The sequence below is a fragment of the Geotrypetes seraphini genome, chromosome 15 (genome assembly GCF_902459505.1).
Source record: "Geotrypetes seraphini chromosome 15, aGeoSer1.1, whole genome shotgun sequence".
Lineage (NCBI taxonomy): Eukaryota > Metazoa > Chordata > Amphibia > Gymnophiona > Dermophiidae > Geotrypetes > Geotrypetes seraphini.
This window is the reverse complement of record NC_047098.1, coordinates 29236175-29257362: the sequence shown is the minus strand read 5'-3', so window position 1 is coordinate 29257362 and position 21188 is coordinate 29236175. Positions and strand designations below refer to the sequence as shown.

At 42.1% G+C, this 21188-nt stretch overlaps 1 protein-coding gene and 1 long non-coding RNA gene across 4 annotated transcripts in view; one reads left to right on the top strand and one right to left on the bottom strand.

Annotated features, from left to right (window-relative positions):
* Window positions 1-21188, top strand: part of PRPF8 (pre-mRNA processing factor 8) — a 117661-nt gene that overhangs the window by 4794 nt on the left and 91679 nt on the right. The window contains exons 1-3 of one of the 3 annotated variants that reach the window (XM_033921363.1): window positions 10142-10295; window positions 10814-10924; window positions 11416-11584. In XM_033921363.1, coding sequence (XP_033777254.1) covers window positions 10825-10924; window positions 11416-11584 — 269 coding nt within the window. In that variant the 5' untranslated portion in view covers window positions 10142-10295; window positions 10814-10824. Of the gene's footprint in view, window positions 1-10141; window positions 10296-10813; window positions 10925-11415; window positions 11585-21188 lie in introns of those variants that run through there. The other 2 variants (XM_033921364.1, XM_033921365.1) reach the window with 2 other exon arrangements.
* On the bottom strand, window positions 1282-10195 carry LOC117348834. Its single transcript, XR_004537055.1, has 3 exons — window positions 10038-10195; window positions 4508-4598; window positions 1282-2131 (listed from the first exon to the last, which is right to left on the bottom strand). It is a non-coding gene; the product is annotated as an uncharacterized LOC117348834 (long non-coding RNA).

Sequence of the window (21188 nt, the reverse complement as noted above, 5' to 3'; positions counted from 1 at the left end):
AGAAAGAAAAGGCTCTTCGGAGTCACCCCACAGATCAGGGTCCCTAATATGGGAGCTATGGTCTCGAGACTCCGGAGTAGAGGGTTCTAGGTGTCGGGATTTGCGTGCCGACTTACCCGACCTCATAGATACGGTACCGGGAGATGTTACCAACTGCAGCGGTGCCGAAGTCTGCACCGACTGATGCTGGGCTCTCGGTTCCGGTGCAAGAACTGGCATTGATATCGATGAGGCCGAGTGAACCGGTACCGAGACAGTGGACGCAGACAATAAAGGTTGCTCCACTGCCGGTACCGGTGGCTCAGATCGGACCAGGACCGGAAGGTTCGGTGCCAATAGAGTAGGAAGAAGGAGTTGTAACTGCTCCTTGAGCTGCGTTTGTAGGACGGCTGCGATGCGCTCATCCAAAGAGGGCACCGGTACCGCCTATTTCTTTTGCGGTACCTGCGGTGCTGCTTGACGCCCCGAAGATGAGGAGCCCGAGGTCGAGGGACTCACCTCGATAGGGGCGGAGCACTTCCGCGGGCGCCTCACGGTCAGCAGGACTGGGCTCGCTGCAATCGAGACCGGAGGACGCTCCAGTGGGGAAGGCTTCTTAGCTGGCTTACCTGGATGTTGCGACGCCGGCGCAGTATCGACGAAGTGGGTGCCAACTGCGATGGAGCCGATGCCGCAGGATCGGACATATCGGCACCGAAGAGTAATCGCTGTTGTATCTGGCGATTTTTTAATGTACGTTTTTTTTAACGTGGCACAGCGGGTGCAGGTGGAAGCCTGATGCTCAGGACCCAGGCACTGTAAGCACCAGTTGTGCGGGTCCGTGAGGGATATAGGCCGTGCACACCGCTGGCACTTTTTAAACCCTGGCTGGGGGGGCATGAAAGTGAAAACGGCTTCTGCCAAATCGAAGGCCGAGGCCTCAATGGTGGCAGTAGGCCCCGCCGGGGCAAAACCGAAATGAAGAAAAAAAAAAAAAGAAAGAAATAAACTCTTGGTTTTTTTTTTTTTTTTTAGAAAAAGAAAAGAAAGAAGGGAAAAAACTCCCAAAAAGGTTTCGCGAGCGGGAAGGCGTATAAGAAAAAATTTCAACAGCCGTTGAAAAATGCGACTTCTTAGCTCCGCGGAAACTAAGAAACTGGGGACCGTGCGCCTCTGTCGGGCGGGAAGGCACTCGCGTGTGCGGCCTACTGGAACTTTCCAAGTTCTTAGAGTGCAATCACTCTAAAATTGTCCGTACCGGGGCTCCGTCGGTGCCGTCACCCATCAGTCAAGAATATGCTGCCTGCTTGTCCTGGGATAATTAACTTTATCTTGGAAAGTAATACAGAGCACATTGTGTTTAGAAACTGTAAAAATATAACTATATTTTAAAAATAATTTAAAATTTTAAAACACAATTTAAAACATGTAAAACTTTTAAAACTGGGGAGGAAAGGCATGGTGAAGGCTGGGAGCAGGATAAAGCAACCCCCTCTTGCAAAGAGGAGCCCCTGCCCTGAAAGGGGAAGTATGACTGGTTCCATAAGCTTATTGGTGGGAGGGAGCCTGCAAAATAGGACCACGCTCTAGAATAAACTCGTGTTCCAGGAACTGCTCTAGAGTGTTGTTCATCATATCCAGGGTCCCCTCCAACGAGACCAGGCGATCCTCCAGAGAAACCAACCGCCCCTCAACCTCAGAGTGGTATGCGTTGATGCTGGCCATGAGGGCAGAGTGGTGTTGCTCTTGGTGGGCCATGAGGGTCACTGTAAGCCCAGAAATCTGGGCCTGGAGCCGAGGGAACCAGGCCTCCATCCCACCTACCTCCTCCCGTGCAGCATCAGAGCCTTCCTCTGAGGTCTCCCAAGAGGGGGCTGCTCCTTGAGTGGCCTCTGGGGAGGCATGCTGGACAAAAGGAGAGGAAGGATGGTGTTCCCTCTCTACATGGGGATGCTGCTCCTGTAGAGTGGATCTGAGTGGAGCAAGGCAGCTGGGACTGCCTGCTGCATCTGCCACCACAGCAGCAGTCGTCATGGTGGTGATTGGGATGGTTGCTGCCTCCATTGTGACTGCTTCCTCCTGGTGGGTGACCTGGATGGCCCTGCTGCTGCTTCACTTTCTTCTCCTTGCTGAGGCTGTTGTCTTCTGGTGGCTGTAAGTACACAACAGAAAAGTTGAGGGTCTGTTATTAATGTATGTATGTGACACATCCTGCAAGATATCATCATTGGTGGTGGGAGTGCTTGTACAACACACCCTGCATACATCATTGGTGGTGGGAGTGCTTGTACAACACACCCTGCATACAAATGTGTTGCTGACACTGAGACACATTCCCCCTCTTTTATGAACAAACAGCGCGGCTTTTTGCGTCAGCAGTAGAGGTGGTAACTGCTCCGATGCTCATAGACTTCCTATGAACATTGGAGCAGTTACCGCCACTGCCGGCACTAAAACCTGCGCTATGTGTTCATAAAAGAGGGGGCTTGTTTGTGCAACTATTGATCCTGTTAATGCAGGGGTAGGGAACTCCGATCCTCGAGAGCCGTATTCCAGTCGGGGTTTCAGGATTTCCCCAATGAATATGCATGAGATCTATTTGCATGCACTGCTTTCAATGCATATTCATTGGGGAAATCCTGAAAACCCGACTGGAATACAGCTCTTGAGGACTGGAGTTCCCTACCCCTGCATTAATGTATTCTCTGTGTGCATGCTCAAGGGGAGGGGACCTATGTAAGACTTTTTTCCTTTTGTATCTCACTTGATATAACACCCTTCAATATAATATCAGAGATGTTTTGTTTGTGTGTGTCCAAATTACATAGTAAGCTCTTCTGAGCAGGGACCACCTTTTCAATGTTACATGTACAACAGGCAAATACTTCATAGCACTATAGAAATGATACACAGTAGTGTTGCAGTGTTGTACCACATATGACACATCTTGCCATATATGGGCCACAGCCTCATTTGCCTTCCCAAGACCACTCTCTAAGCGCACCTTGACGAGCAAAATACTGTTGCCTATATTATGCACCATATAGTCTGACATATATCACAAGCAACAGACAAGTGTACCTCCTGAAAAGTAGAATACACTACAATGTGCTTTTTTTCCCCCAAGCATATTCCTTATTGAGGTTATAGTGCAGTTATTCCTATGTTGTCAATGTCAGGAGTACAAAAACTCAAAGCAAGAGAGTAAAACCACCGTTTTGGGTGTGCTCAATGCTCAAACATGTAGTTATGAACAGCACAGTTACACCTATCCATTCATTCATACATCATAGTTTTCCTGAGCCTCAGAGGTGAGTAGTTTCATATTAGTTACTGGCTGTGATAGACCAGACCGTGTTAAAAGTGGCCTATATATATATGTAAATAATATATATATATATATTTCTTTGTGGTTGACAGACACAGCCTTCCCCTTGCTGGGGTGTGCCGCAAAGATCTTGTGGGAGGCCATTCAGCTGAAGAAAGGGTTTCGTGGGCAGAGAGAGGCCACTTTTAACATGGTGTAGGCTGGAAGTAAGCTGCTGCCACAGCACCTGCTGAGTGAGGGAAAGGTCATGAGGACATTTTCGGGACAGATGCTGCACCCTATGCTTGGAACAACTTGCCAGACTCAGTACTTCAGGCCCTCAAGTTGGTGTTATTAAAGTCCAGGCTACAAGGGACCTTTATGAAACTGCACTTAAGGCTAATCCTTGCAACCTATAAGTAATAATAATAAAAATAAAAATAATAACAGTCTATATACCGCAATACCGTGAAGTTCTATGCGGTTTACAAAAGATTAAGAGAAGGTACAAAATGATTGAACATAGGAGAGGTGAGCGAGAGAGGGTAAAAGGTCTAGAAAACCGATATTGAGAAGAGGGAGAAGTTTGTTGCCATTTCCTCTTTACTCCCCATCTTATTCACCTCAAGTTTCCATGCATAGATAGTAAGCTCTTTGGAGTAGGGACCATCTGCTGTGTGGGCATGCTAGTGCTATAGAAACTATTAATAGTACTAGTAGATGGTGGACCTGGAGGGAAAGCGTGAGGTGGCAAACAGGACAGGGGCTGAAAGGCTTTCTTTAGAAACGCAGAAGACTGATGATGGACAGGAAGAGTATAGACACACAAGAAACTTGGATGGAGGGACATGGAGAAGAAATGGGTAAAGGCCAGGAGACCCAAAGACCAACACAACAGTCACACAAGAAAGTTACACATGCAAACTCGGGGGCAAATTCTATAAAGGATGCCTAACTATATAGACGCGCTTACATTTGCTGAGCAGAATTCTGTATTGTGGGTCTATGCTTAATAGAATTACGCTCAGCGTTGTGTTACTGGATGTCTATACGACAGCTAACTTTTAGGCATCATTTATAGAATTTTGACGTCAGTGTCCACATTGGCAGAAATGATGTAGCCAATGTTGTGTGCCATCCTCCCCATGGCAAAAGAACCCAAATACATGGCATGGACCCTGGAAATGAGAGCATTAAAGGGGTGAATACTTGTATCCTTACCTCTCCCGGCCCGCAGCTCAGAAAGAGCCTCAGCCAGGAGCTGGGGCTGTTTATGGCGCAGTTCCTGGGCCTTCTTTTTCAGGTCTTCCAGCTGCCATACAGAGAATAGAGATTAGCTTTGCACACATAGTAAGTCTAAGTAAAAGATGTAGAATATGACCAGCATATGACTAGCATATATCATTCTTTTATTCCCAGGTCTTTGTTAAAGCACTTCACAGAGGTGGCTTATCTCACAATAACCTAAGCCAGGGGTAGGCAATGATGGTCTTCAAGAGCCACAACTCAGTCAGGTTTTCAAGATTTCCATAATGAATATGCGAGTGATTTGCATACAATGGAAGCAGTACGAGCAAATTAATCTCATGCATATTCATTGTGGAAATCTTGAAAAGGCAAATGGGTTGTGGCTTTTGAGGACCGTCATTGCCTACCCTTGACCCAGGCCAACAGGCTGTGCAAGGAAGGCAGTGAGATGGAATGCAAGGCTATTGTACCTTCACCTAAGAGACCTGGGTTTTCAACATCTAAGAACATAAGAACATAAGCAGTGCCTCCACTGGGTCAGACCAGAGGTCCATCGTGCCCAGCAGTCCGCACACGCGGTGGCCCAACAGGTCCAGGACCTGGACTGTAATCCTCTATCTATACCCCTCTATTCCCTTTTCCAGCAGGAAATTGTCCAATCCTTTCTTGAACCCCAGTACCGTACTCTGCCCTATTACGTCCTCTGGAAGCGCATTCCAGGTGTCCACCACACGCTGGGTAAAGAAGAACTTCCTAGCATTCGTTCTGAATCTGTCCTCTTTCAACTTTTCCGAGTGCCTTCTTGTTCTTTTATTATTCAAAAGTTTGAAGAATCTGTCCCTCTCTACTCTCTCTATGCCTTTCATGATCTTGTAAGTCTCTATCATATCCCCTCTAAGTCTTCTCTTCTCCAGGGAAAAGAGTCCCATTTTTTCTAATCTCTCAGCGTATGAAAGGTTTTCTATCCCTTTTATCAGACGTGTCGCTCTTCTCTGAACCCTCTCGAGTAACGCCATATCTTTCTTAAGGTACGGCGACCAATATTGGACGCAGTACTCCAGATGAGGACGCACCATCGCCCGATACAACGGCAGGATAACTTCTTTCGTTCTGGTTGTAATACCCTTCTTGATTATGCCTAGCATTCTATTTGCCTTCTTAGCGGCCGCTGCGCACTGTGCCGTCGGCTTCATTGTCATGTCCACCATTACCCCCAAGTCCCTTTCTTGGGTACTCTCCTTCAGTAATATCCCTCCCATCGTATAGCTGCACCTTGGGTTTCTGCTTCCCACATGTAGTACTTTACATTTCTCAACGTTGAACTTCATCTGCCATCTCGTCGCCCATTCCCCTAGTTTGTTCAAGTCTCTTTGCAATTCTTCGCAGTCCTCTTTAGTCCGAGCTCCACTAAATAGTTTGGTGTCGTCCGCAAATTTTATTATCTCACACTTCGTCCCTGTTTCTAGATCATTTATGAATATATTAAATAGCAACGGCCCAAGCACCGAGCCCTGCGGGACACCACTCATGACCCTCCTCCAGTCCGAGTAGTGGCCCTTCACTCCCACCCAGTTTCTGATCCATCTATGTACATCTCCCTCCACCCAATGGTTCTTCAGTTTCCGAAGTAGGCGTTCGTGGGGTACTTTGTCAAAGGCTTTTTGGAAGTCTAGATATATGATGTCTATGGGGTCACCTCTGTCCATCCGTTTGTTAATTCCTTCGAAGAAGTGCAATAAGTTAGTTAGGCACGATCTCCCCTTGCTGAAACCATGTTGACTGGTTGTCAGAAGTTTGTTTCTTTCAAAATGTTCGTCAATGTTGTCCTTTATAAGTGCTTCCACCATTTTCCCTGGAACCGAGGTCAGACTCACCGGTCTGTAGTTGCCCGGGTCACCTCTTGATCCCTTTTTAAAGATGGGTGTAACATTGGCTATCTTCCAGTCCTCTGGGATCACGCCTGTTTTCAGGGATAGATTGCAAATTTGCTGCAGTAGTTCCGCTATCTCCTCTTTTAGTTCTTGAAGCAGTAGGCCATACGTTTCATTAAGAGCTACGTTTCTATTCTCTCTGACACTATAGGGGGCAAGCTGGCATATGACAGGTCAGGAAACAAGATTAGCAATTTCTAGATACCTTGTTACTGCTCTGAGTGAATTTAGGTGTTTGCTGCTTATAAATAGGGTTATAAGTAGGGTTACCATATTTGTGAAAGCAAAAAAAGGTAGAGACGTGGCCCCACCTCCACCTCAATGTAACCCTGCCCTCACCCCAGCCAGGCCCTGCCTTAACCTACCATAAACCCCCCACTTTTCACCCCTTAGTCTCACTTTGCATCCTATGTGCCCTTTTGTGCTTCTCTGTCTCCCTCCCTACTGCAGATCTGGTGTAAGGTTAGCATATGTCTCCAGAAAAAGGAGGACAGATTGACACATGCCTGCTTTATCTGCATTGCTTTTAATGGAAGTAAAAACCCAGCTATCTCAATGCGTCCTCCTTTTTCTGGAAACATATGACACCCCTACTCTGGTGGTGTGGTGTCTCTATGTGTGAAAGTTGAGGCCACAACACCAGAATTGAGTGCTTCTCCCCTATGCACCACCTACCGCAGGCACTAAAATAAAATCTTCATGTGGCCTGTCTTGCCCCCTGAAGAAGATGAGGCAGAAACCCTCATTTTGCAGTGTTTGACCTACATCACACCAGCCTGTCACTGCAGAATGGAAGTGTGCTGGGCAGCTTGACACCATCATGCTTAGCTTATTCAGAGTGGCAGCCAGCTCATATGAAGAGGAGGTAGGTGGGGGGACATGAGATGAAAGCCTACACCAAGTGCTCTATTTTACAAATGTGTATAGGCATTTGGACAGTCCTCTAAAGAAAGAGCATGGCTGGATTTATAAATCTGGAAATCTTTTAAGTTTTATTTTAAAAAAGTTTTCAAGTTTTATTTAAAATTTGATATGCCGCTTAAAATAAATTGTCAAAGCAGTGTAATAAGGGTTAATGTGGATGTACAATCTTTGCCCCTTACTGTGCGAAGTGAAACAATGCATTGGCAGGAATTATAGAGAATCAAAGAGCATCATAATGCTTGGTCTGTGTGACCTAAGAACATTAGAATAGCCTTACTGGGTCAGACCAATGGTCCATTAAGCCCAGTAGCCCTTTCTCACGGTAGCCATCCAGGTCACTAGTACCTGGGCAAAACCCAAACAGTAGCAACATTCCATGCTACCGATCCAGGGCAAGCAGAGGCTTCTGCAATGTCTTAATAACAGACTATGGCCTTTTCCTCCAGGAATTTGTCCAAACTTTTCTTAAAACCAGCTACGCTATCCACTTTTTCCCTATCCGCTTAGGCTACGCTCTGACCTGTACCTAGGGTTAGCATATGGTTGTGTATGAAAAGAGCAGTGGCCTCGTGTCAAAACTACTGCCTCTGTACTCAAATTGTGTGGGATCAAATCCCATGGCAGCTCATTGTGATTGAAGGCAAGTAATTTTATCCTCCCTGCCAAATAAATAAATAGCAGCATGCCATATATATATTCAAATATAAATGGAAGCAAACTTTTTCCCCCCCACATAAAAGGAGGAAAAAAGGTTGACTCATTTATAAATGGGAGTAGGTGGGGGTAGGTTTAATTTTCAAATGCAGTGCTGTGTCCTGCCAGGCTCTCCACCCTGTTTGCCCTCCCTCCCTGCTAAGCTCTACATCCATCCCCCTCCCCCCTGAACTGGTTTAGCATCGACCTTATTTTACCAACCGATGCACACAATGGCTCACCGTGGGCTTTTCCATGCATTTGTTGCGGCCTAAAACACTGCCATGCTACTGACCTCATTAATATTAAAATGAGATCTATAATATTAAAACAAGCATTCTGATTGATGCCCTAACATTGCTAAGGCACATACTAAATCTAGTGATGGCTACTAATGATCCGAAATTACCAACCAGTCTAGACCTGTCAGTAACTGTATTACTTACCAAACACACGGATCATTACTCACAATATCCAACCCACTATATTAACAATCAAAACAGAAAAAAAGGGGGTATGAAGGATAACTAATACTCAAATAATTTTGATATGTTTTATTTTGTGTATCTATTTTATATCTCAAATCTTATTTATAAAACAGTCTATTGTTACTAGTGAACTGTATCTACCATCTTTATCTTAAGCATGCACTTTTACCCTAATATATAAAGGAATCAATTTAAATTAATGTAGTTTAGTTTAAGAGGTTGAAGTATCATAATAAATGCATTGTTTTCAGTAAAGAGACCTCCTATAACCTAGATGTTATTCCAAGTCTTCATCCTGAATGCATGTGGTATAATCACTTACTTTACACCTCCTCCCTACCTTTTAAATCAATTTTTTCTTTTTAGTTAATTGATCAAACTATCAGCTAATTAAGTAATTAATTAAGAGTGCATAATTTAAATACTTAACTTTATTAAGCATATAAAAAATCTTTTTTATATCAATTTAAAACTGCTCTAAAATACAATTAAATTCATCCATTTTATCAACAATTAATTAAATTGTATGGAAGAAAGAAAGACAGCAACACTTATTTTTGTGGCTTCCCAGCCAAAACCAACCTTGGTGGGTTGTGAACTGTATTACTGACAGGCTGCCATATTTCCTTGAAAAAAAGTGGCAGGAAGGATGCTCACATCTTCCTGCCTCAGAAACCCGGCCTCCCCCCTGCAAAGATCATGGCCTTCTGGACCTCCATGCTCCTGAATCCCCCTCCCCCCCCCGTGAACATCTATCTACCTGATCCCTCCTCCCCGTGAAGAACGTCAGCAGAGAAATACCCACTCAGTCCTGCCTCGGCCACCCAGACACCCCCCTCCCACCTTTAACTTACAGAGCGACAGGATTGATGCTCAGTCACTACCTCCTGCCGCTGGGTGGCTTCCCGCAGAGCCAACCCCCTGATGCCAGGACCCCTTCCCCTTCCTGATCCCCCTATTAAAAACAAACAAAAAAAAAATATCAGCAGGAGGGATGCCTACTTACTCCCTCTTGCCTCGCTCCCCCATGTTCCCGACCCTTATACAAAGAAGACAGCAAGAGGGTTGCCCAGTCCCCCCACCTCTCCAAAATGGCGGGTCTTCCACTCACCCCCCACTTGCGGGTGTAGCATTCGTGTCCCCTTACCCCCTCTCTCTCTTGCACCCTGAATCCCTTCCCTATTCCCCATGGTGTGGCATCTCTCTCCCTCTCTACAGTCAAGCATCTCTTCCTTCTCACCCCCCCCCTTTTCTGGCCTGGGTTTCCTTCTCACCCCCTTTCCCCTCTACTGGGTCCAGCATTCATGTCCCTTCCTCTCCACCCCCACTTGCAGTAGAGCATCCATGTCCGCTTCCCTCTCCTCCTCTCCTTGCAGGTCTAGCATCCGTTTCCTCTGTGACCCCTCCCCTCTCCTTTCCCTTCCCAGTGCCGATCTTATAACCCCGCGTGCATTATTTAACACTTACCGCTTTGCTGCTAAACCACGGTTAACTAGCACAGTGCAGCAAATCATCCCCGCTCTCCCTTCAACAATTCAGCGCACGTCCTCGCTCTCTGCCCGCCGGCCCAGAGCAAGGGCGGATTTCCTTCTCCGAGGCCCGCCCTCCTCTGACGGAACTTCCTGTTTCCGGTAAAACCGGATGTATCCGACGGAGAGACGTTGAATCGGAGGGGACAGTGTACTGGAGAAAGGAAAGTTGTGGGGTGCTGGTGGGCGACCTTAGGTATGAATTTAATGATCGGATGGGGCGGGGGTTAAGCAGAGGTATCGGATTGCGGACAGGGAGGAGAGGGGGCGACATGGGAGACGGGAGAAGAAAGACTGGGCCCCGAATGCGTGTGTCTACATATCTCTGAATACACTTTCTGTGGTGGACCTCCTTTTTGAGCACCCACCTAGTCACACGTGGCTATTAATACATACAGCATGAGCCTTGAAGTAGGGGAATAAATAAGCAGCTTTCTGAACGATGTAGTCATTCCTTGACACACACATTGCAGATGCCTATCTCTTCCGACCCTCTAGCAAAGCTGTTAGTGCTTCCCTAGTGCTTCCTTGGTGCTTCTGGCCATACAAGTGTTCTGCCATGCTGTTCTGTGAAGACTGGTGTACTGCACAATGCTTGTACTTAAAAAATAGTCTTGGTCTTAAAAAGGTTGGAAAATATTGTTCTAGTGAGGAGAAAAGGCAGCAAATATTTAGTGTGTGATGTAATTGCCTTATTATTTTACTTTTGTACAGATTAAACAGCTATGGCAGGGGTTTTCCCGTACAGACCAGCGGGTAATCCTGCCACCAGCTCACCTAGTCCACTTCCAGACTATATGTTGGAAGAGAAGTTGCAGGAAAAAGGTAAGTGTGTTGTGTGTGTGTATAAGAATGGACATAGTGATGATACATGTTCCATGCTTCCTTGGACAGCTAACCCCATGGATTTTTTTTAATCAATCATAATAAGCATTCCTGTGACAGCATAAAGGTAGCAGTAGGGAAGTTGATAGGTGATCAAAAGCTGGTGAAATTATATGGCTCATAATAGATTTTGTCTTAATAGTAATGTGTGTTTAGTCTTTTGGTATTAGTTCAGAAAAGTCTGGTTATTTATAAATGTGAGAGGACAGAAGTGTATCTGTTACAGTTAATGCCTAATTATTGTATAAAGCAGACCCAAAGTCTTATATTCAGGAATGGTTGCCTTTATTACTGGAGCTGGGACTATCACATTTGCCACTTGAGACCAGTTTTTATTTCTTCGTTTAGCTGTGGATGATCATGCTCTTGTAACTATTGCATTTATCTGCCCCATGAGAAAAGATCTGAAGGCTATAAATGTCTCTTCATAGCTCGAAAATGGCAGCAATTGCAGGCAAAGCGTTATGCAGAGAAGCGGAAGTTTGGGTTTGTGGATGCTCAGAAAGAAGACATGCCACCAGAACATGTGAGAAAAATCATCCGTGATCACGGGGACATGACTAACAGGAAATTCAGACATGATAAGAGAGTATACTTGGGGTAAGGCTGATTTTATTGCTGAATTTGACAACCGAGCACCCTGATAAATGGTGAAAACTGAGCAAATGTGTCCATTATTTCAGTTCATTGAAATATTTTTAATAATAAAACTCAACCAATAGTAAGTATATATCACTCAATGTGCCATATGGTAGAATACAACAAAACAGCACTGCAAAAGGCAGTATAAGATTGTCATTACAAACTGGCAGATAGAAAACAGCAAGCATACTTTAGAAAATGAATGAGTCTTCACAACTGGCGAGTTAAGGCTCCAGATGAAGCATGTAGCGAAATGGAGCATCTGTACAGCCAGATAAGTACCTTGCTGGTTTTGTACAAAAAGCCAAATTTATTTGCTGATATTGTCTGTTGATCCGATGAAAGGACTAAGAATTTCTTTTACAAAGCCACAGTAGAGGTTTCTACCGTAGGCCGGCGAGATAAATGCTCCAACGCTCATCAGAATTCTATGAGTGTCGGAGCATTTATCTCGCAGGCCCGTGGTAGAGACCTCTACTGTAGCTTTGAAAAACCGAGTGTAAGATGGGAAATGTTTCAGTTTTGCTGAGCCAGAAAATTTACTTCTGGTTTTGCACATAAGGTTGATTTTTCTTGTTAAGGACTTTCTGATTTGTTTTCTTTTTTTTGTGATGGATAGAACAGAAATTGAATTGTTCCAGGTCTGCTAGTAATTATTGAACACATAAAAGAGTACAGTAAAACCTTGGTTTGCAAGTACAATTTGTTTCGAAAACATGCTAGAAATCAAAAACACTCATATATCAAAGCAAATTTCCCCATAAGAAATAATGGAAACTCCACAACCCAAAAACTTTAATACAGAATAGTGTATGTACTCGTATTGCAAGACCTTGCTTGTTTAGAACAGTCAGTACACTCCTGCAGTGTCATAGAGAGAGAGAAGAACCATCGGCTCAGTTGTGATGATGTGATGTGTGTATACTTTATGTACTTATATTGCAAGACCTTGCTTGTATATCAAGTTAAAATTTAATAAAATGTTTTGCTTGTCTTGCAAAATACTTGTATACCAAGTTACTTGCAATCCAATTTTACTGTATTTTATTAAGAAAACACGTATAAAATAATAAAATTACAGGTTAGTCACATTTGGTGCATAAAGGATATTATAAAGAAGGTTTTTCTGATCAATGACCATATATATTGTGATAAATCTGCAAAAATTTTAATTTTTCCTCCTTTGTAATTGTTTCATTTGTGTGGCATTTGACATAATTAGCCTTGTTTTTGTAATAGAAAAAAAAAAAAACAGGCTATTAAGGTGATGGTCTGTTTGGAATCATTTGAAGAGTTGAATCTAGGGAATATTCTATGAGCATAATTGATTTTTATTTTCTTTCCTTAATTTTCTGGGACACATACTGTAAATATCTTGAAAAATTTGAAAAACATCTTCTGTAGAGCTCTTGCATTATTACTCCAAGAATATGAATGTCAGATCTTCTTTGCCTATTTGTCATGTTTTTCTCATGATTTCTCAATGTCATGTCATCTTGTTTTTCTCAAAGATTTCTCCATTTTTAAATTTTATTTTGTAATATATTTGCAGTGTCTGTTCTCATATTTTGACTTCAATAGATTTAAGTTCTGGTCTGAAGTCTGCCATTACTGTTGTCACTTCAGTTCTAAGTAGTTTTATTTAGTTCATCATTTCTAAGAAGTCAGCCTTAGTTATTGGGGAAGCAGAGTTGTGATCCTTAGCATCAGATTTAGATGGAATTCATAGTTTGATGTGTGGTATCCTTTGAGCTGGTATTGCGTTTTTAGCTGTTTTTTTTAATTGTTAAGTGCAAATAAGTATTTAGGATCCATCTTTGAAGATTATATGACCCTTTTTCTTCTCGTTTAAATTTGCAGTTAGCTTTGGTTATAAATGATGTGTCCTACAGGCTAGAAATCTCAAATCAAGTCTAGTTGAATTCCAAACAGCTACTGATAAAAGATTATTTCCCTAATTAGGTGAAAGAAGAAATGTAGTTAATAATTAGAGAGTATTAATTTTGTCAGGTACTCAGTCAGATATCAAGATAAGATGTTCTCTGAGTAGGAAGCAGCAAGATTAAACTTACTCCAATACAGTAAAGCAGGGATGTCCAACCCATGGGTTGCATGCAGCCCATCAAGGAGTTTCATGCGGCCCAGCTTCTCCCCTCCCCCTCCCTTCTGTGCCTCCCTCCAACAGGTAGTTTTCTGGCTGGCTCCCTTGCTGCATTCGTTCATGGTCGACTCTTTGTGCATGATCTGCAGCTGTGTCAGAAGCGTTCCCTTTGACATCAGAGAGAAGGCTTCCGAAGCGTCCGTGAAATTTTTTTGGCCAATGTGGCCCAGTGAAGCCAAAAGGTTGGACACCTCTGCAGTAAAGGGATATTTATGCTTAAACATCTGTTCAACTAGAATAATGTTTGTCATCTACTTAAATGCAACTTTCATGTCACACAGAAGGATTTTAACTTTAATTTTGTTCAATAGTTTGAGGAACTTTCAGACTGTAAGCATGAACTTGATTTGGATAACCTGAGTCCCCCAGCAGTGCTGCATTGCAAAGATGATATTTCTTTCACTTTGCTATGTTCAGAGCTTGTCTAATGTGGAAAAAAAACAACTTTCAAAAAGCACTGCTTTAATCCTTGATGGCTATTCAGTTGTTAAAGATTATCATTTAAAGAGAAAGCAGTAAGATTAAGATTAAGCTTGCTTTATTGCCTTTAGCAGCAGATATATGTTTATTTTAAATGCCATTGTTCCAATATTAGACATTCCTGTAAACTTTCAGGTGTTCTGATACAGCTCCCAAGTCACAGAGAAAAGTTTCATTATTAGTATTGATTTTTATTAGATTTTAATTTCAGTCATACCTTTTTTTTTAAAATTATTTATTCATTTTTTCATCTTACATCAAGTATACAATAATACAACATTTGAAATTAAACACATCACTTGAATTTCTTTCAATTATTATTATCTTAAATACCTAAATTTACTCCCTCTCCACCCACCCTTCCCACAATATTTTCAATCAGAAATATCATATAAATATTACGTTACGTTCTTATCTATTGACTAAGCCTTGAATAGAACGTTATACCTCCCCCCCACATTTGTAAATGTACTTTCAATGGAAAATGGTGTCTATTCATTACAATAAGTTGTCAATGGCTCCCAGATTTTTTAAAAATTATTATAATTCCCTTTTTGTATTGCAATTGTTCTTTCCATTCTATAAATATGGCACAACGAATTCCACCAGAAGATATAGCTAAGTCTACTATAATTCTTCCAATTATTTGTAATATGCTGTATGGCGACTCCTGTCATAATCAATAAAAGTTTGTTATTGCTTGATGAAATTTGGCTTTTTGTTCTCATTGACATACCAAATAGAATTGTATCATATGATAAAGCTACATGGTTCTCTAATAGACAATTAATTTGAGACCAAATTGATTTCCAAAGGGCCATGATACAAGGACAATAGAATATTAAATGATCCCGAGTCCCTGCTTCAAGATTACAATGCCAGCATCTATTAGACTTAGAGCTATCTAACTTTTGTAATCGAACAGGGGTCCAAAATGCTCTATGTAACAAAAAGAACCAAGTTTGTCTCATAGATGCAGACACTGTACATCTCATTCTCCAAGACCAAATTCGTGGCCATTGAGATGCAGAAATTTGATGCTTAATCTCAATGCTCCAGATGTCTCTAAGACCAGTCTTTGGTTTTTTTATTCATAAATCCAGATAACAATTTATACTACTGTGCGGCCTGGTGTCCCAAGAAGTCCGCCTGAAAGCATAAGAACTCCAGACTATACTGATTATTGAGATTTTTCCTTTCAGGGAACCCCTCCTGAATAGCCTACTTCAGTTGCAACCATCTAAAACTTTGAGATTTATTAAGACCATATTTATGTTGCAACTGTGAAAAATCAAGCAGTTTACCATTTGAAATAACATCCTCTAAAACCCATATACCTGCAATAATCCAATGCTTCCACCCGACTTTAAATCCACCAATTTGAATCTTGGAGTTTAGCCATATAGATTGATTTGTTGATTTGTGTATTGTTAAATTACTGACATAACGCAATGCTATATTGGAAAGATGGTATTTCTCTCACACACCTGGCTGCTGGTTGCAGTCAGTATATGGAAGCATGTAGTCAGGTCATCCAGACTAAACCAAAAAGCAGATCAGTCCAACTCCAAAAATGAAGAAATCCAATTTTATTAATACCAAGCACCCAACATGGACACATTTCGCCCACAGGCTACGTCAGCAATAGTAACAAGCACAACCTCTGCCAGCCAGCACTTCCAAACCACAAAGCAAATCGGGATATCTTCCTTCAAACTGGCAGCATTCCTTAGTAACTATCTGTGAGCAAGGAATGCTGCCAGTTTGAAGGAAGATATCCTGATTTGCTTTGTGGTTTGGAAGTGCTGACTGGCAGGTGCTGTGTTTTTATCTCCAAATTTTTGGCTAACTAAATCTCTGTGTATTACATTATCTTTGTATTTTCTCATAGCATAATCTTTTGTTAACCGCATTGAACTTAGGGTTATGCGGTCTAGAAATTTGTTATTATGTTATGTTACTACCCCTAATGCAGCCTGTGAACAAAACATGGCAATGTCAGGTGCTTGCTAGTAAATCAGATTTCTTCATTTTGGACTGATCTGCTTTTAGGTTTAGTGTGAGTTCTGTGGCAGATCGTTGCCTCTAGTTTGTGCTGTCAGGTCATCCAGTGCAGACTTTAATTCATTTAAACATTTCTGCTTCAGTGTGAGATTTGCCTTGTTTCCCTTCTTTATGCTGTGAGATAACTCCTGTTGAACAGCAAATGGAGCATTTTTCTCACTCAGGGGTGAGGACATAGTGGACCAAGCAGCCATTTTCCAAAAGGCTCACTAGTGGCCCTTTTGAATCTTTTTTGACTTAGTAGTATTTTGTTACATTTTGGGGGGCTTGCAATTCAGAACCAGGGCCTTCATTCACAACTATTTTTCCCTGGTTTTTATATTGCCTCCCAGTATAATCTACAGTAGTAATTGCAGTGATGGTCCAAACACCGGATGGTGTTCATTCTGGATTTCTGAAATGATGGACCCCAATTTTGAATACCAGGAGATATCATTATGACCTTGTCCATGATTTCTTCCACCTATCGCTGTGAATGCCAGCCCAGAGAACAGGAAGCCTGAATTGAGAACTGAAACCAGTTTCTTTAGCACTCTTCAGACCAGTAGAGGTTAATCTTTACAAATGGGTATATATCCAATCATGACCAGCAGGTGGAGACTGAAAACAAAACTTTGGGACAGTATATACTATTCTCCCTTCTCTATTTCCCTCAGTCTTCTTTCAGTCTCCAGCAGGTGTTGATGTGATCTGTACCCATCTCCCTTGGTAGGGCTGTTGGAACTTGTTTAGGGGGTTTATTGTCCCTGTTTTTGGCCGGACGGAGCTTGGGCGGACCCAAGATAATTCATAGCACTGCTACTGAGCTCTTCTCTTCATCTTTTGATGTTTGTTTTAAGTCTCCATTAGATTAGGGTGGTCCATAACACTATGGTAAAAATTCAACCTTATCAGAACATGCCTCCCACAAGTCTGAATACGGTCTACTTCGTGTAGATAACATATAGATAAACTACTCATGTAGATAAGATATATGATCCTACAATATCCTCATAATGCAGCTGACTATTTATAACAATGTGGTTACAAACTTATATACTTAACAATGGTTGGATACTTTGAATCTGTTGTTATTGATAACAGTTTTATTGTTATTTGAACTTAGTACTACAATAGTACTGTTGCAAAGCAGAAAGTTAGTTTAGTAATAAATAGGCAGTTAAAAACCTAGTTAATGTCACATTTTGGAAATCAACTCTGTCACATTTGGAGGAAAGGTAGCAGAGGGTAGATATGAAAAAGACATTTAAGTACCTGTGTGGCATAAATGTGCATAAGGTGAATCTCTTTCATTTGAAAGGAAGCTCTGGAATGAGAGGGCATAGAATGAAGTTAAGAGGTAATCTGAGGAGTAATCTAAGGAAATACTTTTTCACAGAAAGAGTGGTGGAAGCGTGGATAGGCTCCCAGTAGAGGTGGTGGAGACAAAGACTGTCTGAATTCAAGAAAGTGTGGGACAGGCACTTGGGATCTCTTAGGGAAAGTAGGAGATAGTGGATGGGCCATTTGGCCTTTATCTGCAATCATATTTCTATGTTTCTATTTTAGGATAAAAACTAAAAATTTAAAATGTCATAGACTAGAAGTGATGCTGAAGTATAACTGCTAGGGAAGGGCACTAATGAGCTGTCCAGTTCAGATCTTCCAAACAATAGGGATGTTCTTTGACTGATGGTGTGCTTATACATTGATAAAAAGGCTGCTTTAAAGAGGCAGCTCATCTGGCCACGTTTAAGATCTTAGAAATTTGGCAATGTACAAGAATACCACATCAATGAATAAACTCAGGATTCACATATTGAAGAAGCTTTCTTTATGATGAATATGAGAAGCTAAAAAAGAACCGGCACAGATGCAACAAACATGATCAGAGAACGTCTCATCCATCTTTTTGTTGTTGCTACTAGTGATACATTAGTCACAATGAAAATTGTAGAAGACAGACAATTTCTAATCATGCAGAGGTGAGATGTTTTGTCATAGAAACATGACGGCAAATGAAGGCCAAATGACCCATCTAGTCTGTCCATCCACAGTAACCATTATCTCTTTCTCTCTCCGAGAGATCCCACGTGCCTATCCCAGGCCCTCTTGAATTCAGACACAGTCTCTGTTTTCACCAGCATGGCCGGCATTGACACTGTACTTGCAAAAAAAGAGGATAGAAAAGAGAGTGCGAGAAGAAATCTCTAGTAAGTTTGCAGCCAAGTAGAGGTAGAAAATGTCTGTTTTCAGTAGTTCTACACTGCTATTTCTCTTCCTTTGACTAGTGGATTATCTGATTCTAAGAATATTGCTTAAGTTGACTCTGATATTTTGTTCATATTCAGATGCTGATTTTGAAGTCAGCTTAACCCCTTGTCCCAGTTCTCGGTCAAAATGGCCAAAGGTGAAAATCCTTGCACATCCTGAAGTCACCAGTGCTTTAGATTGTGTTAATTGTCAGATAAGGATGCCATATTTGTCATTGGTGCTGTTGCCAAGCACTTGGCCATGATGTAAATGAAATGACATTGTCAAGAAGCTTACTTTGATGTTCTCTTTACTAGAACTGTGAGTAGGCAGCCACTGTGAAAAATGAATTCCTTGACAAAACAACAGAAACTCCATTATTGTTGCATTGGGATGGAAAATTCCTCCTGGATATTACTGGAAGTAAAGAAATGGTCAACAGAATTGCAGTACTTGTTATTGGCAACGGAGAAGAGAGGTTCCAAAAATTGTCTGTGGAACTGGTAAACAGCATTCTGAAGCCTGTTTTACAGTACTGAATGAGTAGAGTCTTCGGAGATGAGTCCGGGGACTAGTGTTTGATACCAGTATTACAGTCCTGAAGAATGGTGCATGCATCTACATTGAATTATCAATAGGACAAGAGTTAACATAGCTCATCTGTTGACATCATATGATGTAACTGGTGCTTGGAAGCATCTTCACCCAACTATTTGGAATTAGTAAAGGATTAGACGTAGTGTTCAAAAGATTTCAGCAAAATTTGCCATACATAGGCCTGGATTTGTATCAGGGCTGTGGAGTCGGTAGATAAATGTTCCGACTCCTCCTCCTCAGTTTTTTGTACTTCAGACTCCGACTCTAGGTACCCGAAATTTCCTCCGACTCTACAGCACTGGTTAATTTTCAGATCGTTAAAATGGAATGTCAAGTTGAGAGAAATGAGCATTTTCGACACCACCTTCTTTTTGCTTTTAATCAAGGTTCTAAGGCCGCAGAAGCTGCTCGCAACATTTGTGCTGTGTTTATAGTGGGTGCTGTAGCTGAAAGAATCACTCGTGATTGGTATGCCAAGTTCAAAAATGGAGTCGGTAGATAAATGTTCCGACTCCTCAGTTTTTTGTACTTCTGACTCCGACTCCAGGTACCCGAAATTTCCTCCGACTCCTCGACTCCGACTCTTACTCCACAGCCCTGATTTGTATGAGGTTGCAGCAGATATGTTTGATGCAGACTTTTCAGTCCTTCGGAAAGAAATTGCAGCTTTCTGTAGAACAGCCTTGAAATCATCATTTCCAAGGAAAGACCACAAGGAGCTTATTGAGGTCTGTTTACTTTTTCTTGTGACTGCCTGGATACAGATAAAGCAAAGCTATCATTTCAAGTACTTAGCCATGATGTATATGATGCAAGAACCGTGAGGAGGCAGCTATTCTGAAGAATTAATTCCTTGATGAAACAACAGAAACTCTAGTACTGTTGCATTGGGATGGAAAACTCCTCCTGGACATTAATGGTTGACAGAATTGTAATACTTGTCACTGGCAATGGAGAAGAGAGGTTACTCAGTTCCAATAATTGGCAAACAGCAAGCAGAAGCCTGTCTCACAGTAATGGATGAGTGGAGTCTTTGGAGATGAGTTCAGGGACTGGTGTTTGATACTACTCTGATTAATACAAGCTTGAAATTATCTGTAGGACAAGAGTTAGCATGGCTCGCCTGTTGACCATTATATGATGAAACTGGTGCTTGGAAGTGTCTTCACCCAACTGTTTAGAGTTAGTGGAGGACAGATGTTGCAGTGTCTAATAGATTTTAGCAAAATTGGCCACACAGAGACCAGGATTCATAGAAACATGACAAAGGCCATATGGGCCATTCAGTCTGCCCATCCACTATCTCGTACTCTCTTTAAGAGATCCCACGTGCCTGTCCCACACTTTTTCTTGAATTCAGATTCATATGAAGTAGCTGTGAATAATTCTGCAGAGCAACCTTGAATGCATCACATCCAAGGAAAGACTACAAGGAGCTTTTTGAGCTCTGTTTAATTTTTCTTGCAGCTGTCTTGATACAGCCTCAAGTGAAACCATCATTTCAAGTACCCAGGGCCTTCCACCATGCACAGTGAATAGTGAAGGTCATCTACAGTATTAAGATATTTCTGTTCCAGCAGTAGTTATCTTTTTTAGCCTCATCTACATCCCCTACTGGCATGAAGTACCTCCTCTTGTAAAAGCACTACTCAACAACTTGCTTCTGCTTTCAGAACTCCAGAAATAGCTAAACAAGGCTGTGTCAACAACATTCACCAGACATCTGTGGTACTTGTCAGAAATTTTGGCTGGTCTGACCTTTTTTGATGACTGACTAAGCAATGAAGTAAAGTCCAAGATGTGGTAAACCTTCAGCTTCCATAATCCACAAGTTCAATGAAACATCTCAACTGCCCTCTTGAGTCACTCAGTCCCATTGGCCTGGCATCATGAATAGCAAAGAAAACTTATGTCATTAGTGTTCTTGACACAAATGGATGAAAAAGGCTCAACAATTTCTGGTTAAAGATTCTGCTAGAGAATGACACGGGGACAAATTTATCCCTGTCCCTGTGGGATCAATCTCTA